The sequence below is a fragment of the Tilletiaria anomala genome, assembly GCF_000711695.1.
Source record: "Tilletiaria anomala UBC 951 chromosome Unknown K437scaffold_203, whole genome shotgun sequence".
NCBI lineage: Eukaryota > Fungi > Basidiomycota > Exobasidiomycetes > Georgefischeriales > Tilletiariaceae > Tilletiaria > Tilletiaria anomala.
The window spans coordinates 1-9,948 of record NW_013546819.1 but is presented as its reverse complement, the minus strand read 5'-3'; the positions used below and the strand labels follow the sequence as shown (position 1 = coordinate 9,948).

Sequence of the window (9,948 nt, the reverse complement as noted above, 5' to 3'; positions counted from 1 at the left end):
ACGCTCAGCATCGTGCTGCGCGACGCGCGCCTCGAGCTCACGCACGTGCGCCTGCTGCCGCTCGCGGAAGGCGCGCTGAGACGCGCGGTTCTGCGCCGTTCGCTTCTGCCGCGTGCACATGAGCACAGTAGCAGAGCGAGGGGGAGGAGGAGGAGGAGGTAAGGGGTGGTGGAGGCCAAGGAGTTGAGTTTCAGCATTGTCCGGTGGCTGTGCAGCGCGTGGGACGCTAGCAAGTTTACAGGTACTCACTGTGGCGGGCTCGTCGTTCATAGGTTTGCGCCCAGGCTTGCTGCGTGCAGGGAGAGTGTACTCTTTCGATGGGCGTACGGTTGCAGCTGCTGCAGCTGTCGAAGCTGCTGATGGGGGCACGCTTGTGCTTGGACCGGAGGGAACCAGCAGGGACGGTAACGATGACGATGCTGACGCGATCGCTGCCGAAGCCGATACGGGGGGAGAAGTGGACGCAGGAGCAGTGGCTAGAGCGGGTGCAGAGTGGCCTGCGATGCTTCTGCTGCTGTGACTCAGTGTGCCGCCGCGGCTGACTTGCGGTGTATGACCCTGAGCATACTGCCCGGGTAGTATAACGGTCCTCTGTTTACTCTTGTAGCTTGCGACAGGCGGTGCCGCCGGTGACAGCATCTGCACAGACGCGGCATCAGTGTTAGCGCGAGCAAGGGCAGGGGTCGCCATTGCTGTCGCTGTCGCCGTCGCTGTCGCCGTCGCACGGGACCGGATGCGCGAGGTGGGCTTCAGCGGGGCGGTTGCGATGGCAATGGGCTGTGGCTGGGGCCTGCCGACGAGGCTCATTGTTTGTTCGTTCGTTCTCTTTTGCGTTGTGTCTGGGCTGTTAGTTTGCGAAAGGTGAAAGTGCCCCGAGGAGGGGGGAATCTTGCGGTTGCGGATGTCGCTATCTATCTACTCTGGCGACGGTAGCGATGACGAAGATGAATCAGCGATGGCTGCCAAGCTGCAACGACTGTGGAGCCGGGCGCCGGGGAAGGGGGTGGGGTAGAGTAGAGTAGATAGGACCTCCTCGCCTGCGAGCGAGCGAATCAGCAACAGCGAGAGAGACGACGAAGCCTTTCCCTTGACCCGTTGCCCCTGGATGTACAATGCATGCTCGGCCCCCCTCGCGCCGCCATCAGAAACCGCAACCCATTCCAGCCTCATCGATTACCCCCACCTGGTTGAATTCAGATTGTGCATGGGCCTGTAGTAGGGATCTGATTGGGGAGGGGATCTCGAACCGGATCTTTCTCGGCCGAGAGGATGATCGGTGCATTGAGCTCCCAAAGAGTGAAGAGTATTATCACATCTGTGGTAAACGAGAGGGGGAGAGAGTATCGCCATCCATCCAGCCAGCCATCCCGTCAAATTGCACCGGTCCTCCGTCTCTTGTAGGCAGCAGCTCACATTATCGCGTCCGAGGACAGCGCAGGGTTCCAGCCATGCCACGCTCAGCAGATGCAGAAGATGCTGCAGCAACAGCAGGTGGAAACGCCGCCGACGCCCGGTCGCGAGGTAGAGCAGACGCAGATGCAGACCAGCGCGCGAATGGCGGCTTGGGAGTAGCCCGCGTAGCACCCGTCGAGGAAGACATGGATGCAGTCGCAGCGGCAGCCGAAGCGGCAGCACACGCCGCCGAGGCGCGTGCACGCGGCCAGATAGCACCAGAACCAGCGGCGCAGCCGCATACACAGCTGCTCCACGTCCAGTTTGTTCCACCAGAGTCGGCATCAGTGCAAGCGACCGCGTCGGACGATGGCATCGGCGACCTCGCTGCCAGCGGCCGAGGTCGTAGCAGCAACAGCGACGCGTTCTATCCGCATCTGCAGCAGCACATTCGCGATACGGTTAGCAGCAGCAGCAGCAGGAGCAACGACAATAACAACGCCAACAACATTGACGACAGTGCCGCCGACGACGTGCCCGTCCCGCCGCCAACTTGGGCTCAGCAGCTGGAGCACCAGCACCAGCTAGAGCAAGCAGATGGGCACGCACCAGCAGAGTTACTCGAGGCGCTGCAGCCCGACGCGGCAAGGATGTCCAGCCCGATGCCAACGAACGGCAGACCCAAGAGCAAGGGCAAAGGCAACGCGAAAATGAAAGCGAATGCAAGGGCCATCGCGGCTGATGGTGCTGACGGCAGCATCGCGGCTGCGGCAGCAGCAGCAGCAGGTGCAGCGGACCACGACGCAAGGGTAATGACTACCACCGAAGCTGTAGCGAACACCATGACCGACAAAGCTGTTGTTGCTGAAAAGAGCCGCAGTAAGTCAGCGCGTAGCAGCCGCCCGCCCCGCCACGGTCGCGGTCGTGGGAGCGGGAGTGGACGAATCGGCCGCGGCGCGCGAAAGCTCCCGCCAGACGTCGCGCCGACGACGCTGCAGCACATCCCGCTAGCGACGCATGCGGCGCTCGCGGCGCTGCTCAGCGCTCAGCATGCCGCCGTAGCACCTGTCGCTGCTGCGACATTTGACGAGCCGGAACAGGCAGCGGAAGCCGTAGTGGCAGCGGCGGGCAGTAGCGGAGCGGGTGGAAACGTGCTCAACCCCGCGAGCATTCTCAGCGCGCTGCCCATCCCGCCGAACGCGACGCCCGCGCAGCGCGCGCTCATCCTCCAGCAGGCCATGCGCGCCCGGCTCGCCAGTGTCGGCGTCGGCTCCGGCGTGGGGGTTAGGGGTAGGGGCAGCGGGAATGCGCCTACACCTGCAGCGAGCGCTGGTGGTGGTGGTGTTGGTGAAGAAGCGCAAGGCGATCGGCCTGTCATGGAAGATACAGGGCCAGCGCCAGCACCAGCACCAGAGCCAGAGCCAGAACTAGAACTAGAACTAGAACCAGCGCCGTCGGCCACCGAGCAAGCCATCGTCGCCGCCGTGGCGCCCGCTCCCATACCGGGTGTGCCCGAGGCCGACGCGCCGGCGTGCGACCGGTGCCGGCTGCAGAAGCTCAAATGCGACCGCGCGCAGCCGGTATGCGGGCGCTGTGCGCGTCTGGGTAAAGCTGACGAGTGCACGCGTGTGCACGTGCTCATGCGCCGCGGCCCTCCGACCAAGATGCAGCGCGAGATGATGCGCGCGAGCGGCTTGCCATACTCGACATTCCGTGACCGCATACGAGAGCGCCGTGAGGCGCGCGAGAAGGCCGAGCGCGAGGAGCGCGAGGGACAACAGGCGCAAGTGGAAGGCGCGCAGGATCCGGCGCTAGCGCAGCAGGGCGCCATTGCTGGCGATCTGCTTCCACCGCAAGAGGACGGACACGGAGTGATACATGCGGGTGCTAGGATCAACAGCGCTGACTCTGGCGCTGACGCCAACGCAAGTACCATTGACAGTGCCAGTGCCAGCACCGACGCCCCGCCTCCAGCGCCTCCTGCTCCAGCTCCTGCTCCTACCCCCGTGCCGGACGCAGACGCGCCGTTCAACCCGGATAACTACACAAACCTCGAGCCTGCCGCTGCACCCGCGTCCGGAGCAGCGGGCACGGTGCAGTTCGACCCAGAGCTGTATGCGCATCTCGTCCAGGCGGTTGATTTTCAGCAACAACAAGAGCAAGGGCAAGGGCCAGATGTGGACGGCGCCCAGTCTGCGCTCGAGATCGACCCAGCTTTGCAGGGAGTCGGCGAGCAGCTCATTGCAGGCGCGGGTGCGGTTACAGAAGCGGACGGCAGCACCACCACTGCGACCGCCACCAACGCGAGTTTGGATAGCACGAGCACGAGCGCCGGCCAGGAAGTGCTCTCGCATGCACAGCAGCTGGCGCAGGAGCATCGCGCGATGCAGGCGGCGCTGCTTTCCGCGCGCGATGCGCCGAACGCGACGGCCGCGCAGCGCGAGATCGCCACGCTCGCGCTCACCTTTGCACCCCCAGTCGGCGCAGGTGGTGTTGTTGCTCGCGGGCCTGTGTCGCGACGCCAGACAAAGGGAGGAGCGCGCACGCAGCGCCAGCCACCGCGCGACGACGCGATCGAGGCGCTGCTCCTGCTGCGCGATAGCCAGGGGGGTGGCGGACAGGGCGGCACAGGCAGCAGCGTTGCCGGTGGTGGAGGTGACGCCGCGGATGATTTCATGAACATCGACGGTGTAGAAAACGGAGAGGAGGCAGATGAAAGCGAAGAGGCGATGGTCGAGGCGCAAGCTGCTGCCTCGAACGCTTATGTGGGCGCGAACGTGAACGCGAGCCTCAAGCGCAAAGCTGGCGATGCTGCCAGTGGTGCTGCGACAGGCAAGAAGCACGCAACGAAGAGCGACTCACAGGGGGGCGCCACGCCAAACATCAGCGAGCCGTTCACCGCATCGCAGCAGCTGCTCGAAGAGGTGCTTGGCGACCAGCCCGATTTCAGCGCCTGGGCGCTCGCACCGACGTCATTCTTTGAGCTGATCGACCAGTTTGCCACGGGGGCCGGGTCCGCCAGCACTGCAGCTGCGAAAGGAAAAGGCAAGGCGAAAGGCAAGGCCACTGGCGCAGGCGCCGCTCCCGGCCCCGGTGTCGTGTACGATTTTGCGCCGCTTGCGTGGGTGCGCATCACACCACTCGCGCCAAAGTTCATCGAGGCGCTGCGCGCCAGCTCGGGCACGCACAGTACCGGCGCCCCGTCGCCTGCCGTCAATTTACAGCTTGCCGAGTATGCGCACGCGCAGCACGACCAGCGCCAGCAAGCGTCATCATCATTGAGCTCGGGCTCGCTTTCGAGCGGCGTCATGCACTCCAATAGCGACCAAGCAACTTTCCGCACGCTCTTTACCAGCAGAGACGTCAATGATGTGGATCCTGCTGCCGAAAATCTGCTCATTATTTCCGCTGATGGGTGAGAGCCAGCGCAAACTGTGGCCTGTTTCCCCTCGTGCCCCTATCTGATCCCGGCTCCCATGACCTACCTGCTGTTCCTGCAGATCTCTCAGCGTCCGTCCGGCCGGTCTGTGCGCCAAGAGCCTGGTCAGCCTGTACGCGACAGCCTGGTCGACCGTCGCGCCCACAGGTGCAGCATCGTCGCCCGTCTGGTCTCGGATGCTCGGCACTACCACTCAAGAGAATACAAATCCCGTCTGGCCGATCGAAGTGCCGCTCGCAGAGGGGGCGTTTGCGCCGGTGCTTGCGGCCGCATCGCAGATCTGCGCGCTTCCTGTTGTGGCTTACCTCCTTGACCATTATTGTGCCTTTCACTGTGAGTGGATGTGGGCAACAGAAGAGTACTTACCACGCGTATAGCTGACGCTACTTTATTCGTGTTGCAAAATTCGCCACTCTGCGCAGACCCTCGCATGCCAATCCTCTTGCCGGCGACCATCACCAAATACTGGAACGAGATATGCAGTAGTGGCTCCGGGCGACCGGCAGACTGGACGCCCTCGCAGCTTCGTCTGCGCATCGCGACACTTCTTTTGTTCGCGTGCGCTGCGTCGTGCACAATCGACTGCGTCTGGGTGCACGTAAAGAAGGAGAAGGAAAAGGCACATGCGTGGGAGTTTGGCTTCGAGACTCTCTTCAAGCTCGGCTGGGCGCTGCTCTATCCCAGTGTGGATGCCGAGCCGGTTGACGAGCTAGTCGCACTGTCGGCTTTTGCAGAGTGCACGCTCGGCGTCTGGCCACTGCAATGTCAGGCGCACATCGCAAGCAGGCAGTGCGACGTTCTCAATGCTCGTGCCGCAGCAGCGTTTGCGTTTGGAACAGGCGATGAGAACGAGCCGCTCGTTCGACGCATCCTCGCCCAAGTCAACGACAGCGCCATTCTCGCACAGTGTCAGCTCGGGCTTGTTTTGCCATTTGCCGATGCGCTCAGACCGTTAGGTTCGTGGACGCATGCAAACACGCTTTTTTGACGCAAGGCTGACACGCGCCCTACCCCCTATTTATACAGCTCACGTCGACGAGAACATACAGCCAAGCGTGCATGCAGAGCTGGGCCAGTTGCGTGATATATTCAACGAAGTCCTCACAACAGCGATGTTGGACGGGTTGCCTGCAGCAGCAGCAACGAAGCTGGAAGCGGTGCAGACGCTGGAAGCGATCGCGCAGAGCCTTTATCTAAAGCTGTGAGTGCTGAGCGGTGGAACATAGCACGGCGATCGTTTCGGACAGTACTCATACTTCCTATGCAGGGCAACATGGGCCGCAAGCAGTCAAGCCTTCGACGTTGTGCGCGCCGCGCCAAAGCTGCTCGATGTCGGACTCGCTCAGGCGGAGCAGGCACTTGGCTGCCGGGCTGTTGCGACATATTATTTCATCGTCGCCGTCGTCGCCGGCAGCTTGAAGGATGCGGGCGCGCGCCTCGAGCTGCAGCACGCATTCGTTCAACTGGCTTCTGCGGCGCGGGGGAGATACGGCGGGGAACGGCTGCGCCCCAGCACGGACGACCGGATCTCAGCGTGGCAAAGCCAGACGGGTGCAGACTCTCGGGCGTATCGCCAAGCGTGGCTGTCGTAGCTGGCGATTGTAAGTAAGGCAGAGCAGGGGGAAATTACATATATTTATCCGCAGCGTCCGTGTCAGCCCGTGTCCTGCACGGCCATAGCGTCGATGATGTAGCTAAGCCCGAGGCCAAAGGCGTCGCACTGCGCCTTTTTCTGGGCGAGGTCCCGCATGTACTGCTTAGGTCCGAGGGAGAGGATCTGGTACTCGCCTTTGCTCGACTTGACCAGCTTCCACCGCTTGTTCGGACGGGTATATCCGCGTGTCGCCATGTAGTCCTCTTGGGGGCTCGGCATGTGCCAGCGTGCAAAGGCGGTCCACTGGTCGGCGATCGCAGCTGACCACGCGAGGTCATGGCTGTCCCGGTACTCGTATCCATGCCAGCCGTACGTCTGGGGGGACGGGATTCGGTACCGTGTCAGTTGCGCTGGCGCTTGCGAACGACGCTGCGCTCGAGCTGGCACTCACGTTGAAAACGGGCAGGAGATCGCCCGAGTGGCACATGCCGTACGTGCCGGCTGCCAGCGCTGCGTCCGACTTTGGGTTGCACCAATCGTACGGATCGTACTCGGGTATCTGGTAGGCGCGCGTGTCGAACGTGTATCCGTACACTGCGGGGAAGACGCCATTCTTGGCAAACGTGTACAGGCTGGCTTCAGCGCCGCAGCGTCTCGACGGCTTGTTTGCGTCCGTTGCGACCGTCACCTGTGGACAGAAGTGCGGTTAAGTGTCTGCGCCCTTTCCCCCTTGTCCTCTTTGCGCAGCGTGCACAGAGGGGAAAACTCACCGAGAGGTTCTGGACGCCGTACCTCGTGTTGGGCATGACGGGGAAGATGTCACTGCGGTTCTTGACGATGGCCCTGTTATTTGGAGACACGCCAGCGTCTGCGAGGGACTGCGAGAGGCTTTTTCCGAGTAGCGGGACAACGCCGAGGGAGCCGAGCTCATCGCGCATGAAGCCCATGATCGTCGGGACACGGTTGACGTGGCGCGTCGCATTGGCCGGCGGGCGCATGTCGAGCTGGCGGCTGGTGACGTACTCGCCGTCCAGCGTCGGCCGGTTCCCGCCGGCGTACGGGATGAACTTAGCGGCGGGGAGCGCGCGGAGGCATGTGACGATTGCGTCGATGTCGCCCGTATCGGACGAGCAGCCGAGCTGCGCAGCCTTGGCGAGGTACGCGGGTGCGGCGGCAGACGTGTTGGCGCGTGCGTTGGCCGCGTCCAAGGGCCAGCCGCTCTGGATGATGGCGGCGTGGAAGAGGCCTGCGGCGCGCGGGCTCGCGAGCAGGTTCTCGACGAGGATCGCTCCGGCGCTCTGGCCAAAGATGGTGACGTTGTCCGGGTCACCGCCGAACGCGCGGATGTGCTTCTGGACCCATTGGAGCGCCGTGACGAGGTCGCCAAGACCATAGTTGCCCGCATACTCGTCATTGAGTGCCATCCAGCCGAGCATGCCGAGGCGGTAGTTGGGTGTGACGACAACCACGTCGGACCGTGATGCGAGCTGGCCGCCGAGAAAGTTGGGATCGAGCCCCGAGCCGGAGGTGAAGCCGCCGCCTGACGCGCCGGGGAGGAGTGTTGCGGGTGAGCGGATGCGGTCGCATCGACAAGGACCAGCGACGGGCTCGCACTCACCGTGGATCCAGAACATGACGGGCCGCAGCGTGGGCGCGGGGTCCGACGCCAGGGGCAGGTAGGTGGTGAAGACGTTCTGCACGTTGCACACCTCTTTCCAGGAGCCGTACCCCTGCGGGCACGCCGACGAGTTGTCCGTGCCGAATGCGTGGACGGTGCCGCTGGACTGCGAGTGGAGGGAAGAGTGTGCAAAGCGCTGCGGCACGTTGGCGTACGGAAGGGCGCCGAAGCGGAAGGAGAGGGCGTCGCGGTAGCCCTGAAAGGTCAGCGCGTCGCTCTGCGCCTCGACGGTCCAGCGCGAGGACGCATCGGTCGCGTTGATAGTCGAATACGGCGCGCTCTGCGTGCAGAGCGGCAGCGGTTGCAATGGCATGCCCTCGCGCGTGGAGGGACGCTTGGACCGTGCCCTTCTGCTGCCGGCATCAACGTCGTCGGCGGTGGCGCCGGTAGCAGCAGCGTTCGAGACGCGCACGAGCTTGCTGCCGTCCCATTGCAGCGTCTCCTCTGTGGCGGCCCAGAATGTCTGGGAGTTGCGGAGGCTTCCCTCGAGCTGCAGAAAGGCGAGCTGGCGCCGCAGGCCGCGGCGGTCAGCGAGTGCGGTGTCAGCGTCGGCGAGCTGCTCGCCTAGCGCCGCGCACGCGGCGGTCGCTTCGGCGTACCCGCGCATTGGCAGCGTGTGCAGGACATAGGCACGCTTCTTTCCCGCCTTTGCGCGGCGCCAGTCGAGGTCGTTCTGGTACAAGAAGCGCAGGCCCGAACGCGGCGATGGTGACGGGCTGTCAGTTGCGTTCGAGGTAGACGCCGAAAGCACATGCTGGGACGCCGCCGAGGCGGCGAGGGCGACGAGGAGGTGTGGAGCGTGCATAGCTTTTCCAGGCTACCGGGGTGAGAGCGAGGAGGCGGGCCACCCGCTAGAGGAATGGACGGGGACTTGGCCTTTTCCCCCCCAATGCCAGCGGGGCGGCGGTATATATATACATGTGTGTATAGATATGGGTATTAGGGCTGGCAGGCTGGCTGGTCAATAGCGTCGCATGCATCGTTGCACATAAGCCATTGAGCGAGCGCCAGACAGGGAACCGACTGCGGGCGAGAGAGTCGAGAGCATGTCGCCCGAGAGACAGTGGTTGCGGCTCCCTGCACCACGAATACAAGGTCTATATGTAGGAAGCTAGCTCTAACTACCTAGCATGGGAATGGAATTGCCACTCACAATTGCCATGAAGCGGAAAGGAACAGGAGGCACCGATCGCGCTAAAAAAAGACCAGCGTGGCCTTCTCAATCGCCTCGTGCCTGGCGCCGCTGTGAGAGCGGTCAGCACACCGTCCAGTGCCCTGGCCCTGGCCAAGCTTTGGGATAGGGGGGCGCACACACAACTGGTTATGCCTCGACAGGTGCCAGCCCACCCCTTTGGTCCACGTCATGGGTACTGGCTACATACAAAGTCGACACACTCTCCTTGCTCCCGTGCTCACAGCGCATGGGTGTATTTTATACTCGTGTAAATGGTAGGTTGCTGCTGATGAGCTGTCTGGGTACGACTTCTCCCTCTTTGACCTTATTGCTCCTCCCAGGCAACTCGCTCGCGTCGCCACACAAGAGCCCTGGGAGAGCAGCGCCTGCAGTCCTTCTTTGTGCGGGTCCTCCGCGCAGCAAACCACTCTGTAGCGCCTCTACTCCTCGTCAACGGCCCCGGACCAGATATGAAAACGCGTGCGGTAAGCTCCAACGAACCAGCACCAAGTCCCTGCGATGTTGGAACATACAGTTCATACAAAAAAAGGTTGGTTGGGTTCTATACCCATGAAGAAGGGCAAGCACATCAGGGCGGATAGTGTAGTGGCTATCACGTTTGCTTTGCATCACTGTTGTCTTCTACTGAAGATCGACTGGCTAGCAAAAGG

At 62.9% G+C, this 9,948-nt stretch overlaps 3 protein-coding genes across 3 annotated transcripts; 1 reads left to right on the top strand and 2 right to left on the bottom strand.

Annotated features, from left to right (window-relative positions):
* Positions 1 to 45: 45 nt before the first annotated feature.
* On the bottom strand, positions 46 to 807 carry K437DRAFT_265457 (uncharacterized protein; the record flags this gene model as incomplete). The annotated part of the gene is made up of 2 exons (XM_013384378.1): positions 46 to 105; positions 250 to 807. Coding segments are annotated over 2 exons (618 nt in total), but the record flags the coding sequence as incomplete, so codon positions are not given.
* Positions 808 to 1,417: 610 nt separating this feature from the next.
* Positions 1,418 to 6,477, top strand: K437DRAFT_260336 (uncharacterized protein). Its single transcript, XM_013384377.1, has 5 exons — positions 1,418 to 4,807; positions 4,893 to 5,164; positions 5,254 to 5,787; positions 5,858 to 6,032; positions 6,099 to 6,477. Exons 1-5 carry the CDS (start codon positions 1,449 to 1,451, stop codon positions 6,421 to 6,423), a joined length of 4,665 nt encoding a protein of 1,554 aa, XP_013239831.1. The 5' UTR covers positions 1,418 to 1,448; the 3' UTR covers positions 6,424 to 6,477.
* K437DRAFT_75287 (alpha/beta-hydrolase) lies at positions 6,463 to 9,102 on the bottom strand. The gene is made up of 4 exons (XM_013384376.1): positions 8,044 to 9,102; positions 7,196 to 7,965; positions 6,877 to 7,113; positions 6,463 to 6,800 (listed from the first exon to the last, which is right to left on the bottom strand). The coding sequence occupies exons 1-4, from the start codon at positions 8,906 to 8,908 to the stop codon at positions 6,486 to 6,488; spliced, it is 2,187 nt and encodes a 728-aa protein (XP_013239830.1). The 5' UTR covers positions 8,909 to 9,102; the 3' UTR covers positions 6,463 to 6,485.
* Between the last annotated feature and the right edge of the window lie 846 nt (positions 9,103 to 9,948).

Excerpts from the sequence above, each read along its gene's own strand:
- K437DRAFT_75287 (XM_013384376.1), bottom strand. The coding sequence starts at position 8,908 with ATGCACGCTCCACACCTCCTCGTCGCCCTCGCCGCCTCGGCGGCGTCC. Across the intron at positions 7,966-8,043 it reads CGTCATGTTCTGGATCCACG|GCGGCGGCTTCACCTCCGGC; the intron begins GTGAGTGCGAGC and ends CCGGCGCGTCAG. Across the intron at positions 7,114-7,195 it reads ACGGCGTCCAGAACCTCTCG|GTGACGGTCGCAACGGACGC; the intron begins GTGAGTTTTCCC and ends TTCTGTCCACAG.
- K437DRAFT_260336 (XM_013384377.1), top strand. The coding sequence starts at position 1,449 with ATGCCACGCTCAGCAGATGCAGAAGATGCTGCAGCAACAGCAGGTGGA. Across the intron at positions 5,165-5,253 it reads CCATTATTGTGCCTTTCACT|ACCCTCGCATGCCAATCCTC; the intron begins GTGAGTGGATGT and ends CACTCTGCGCAG. Across the intron at positions 6,033-6,098 it reads CAGAGCCTTTATCTAAAGCT|GGCAACATGGGCCGCAAGCA; the intron begins GTGAGTGCTGAG and ends CTTCCTATGCAG.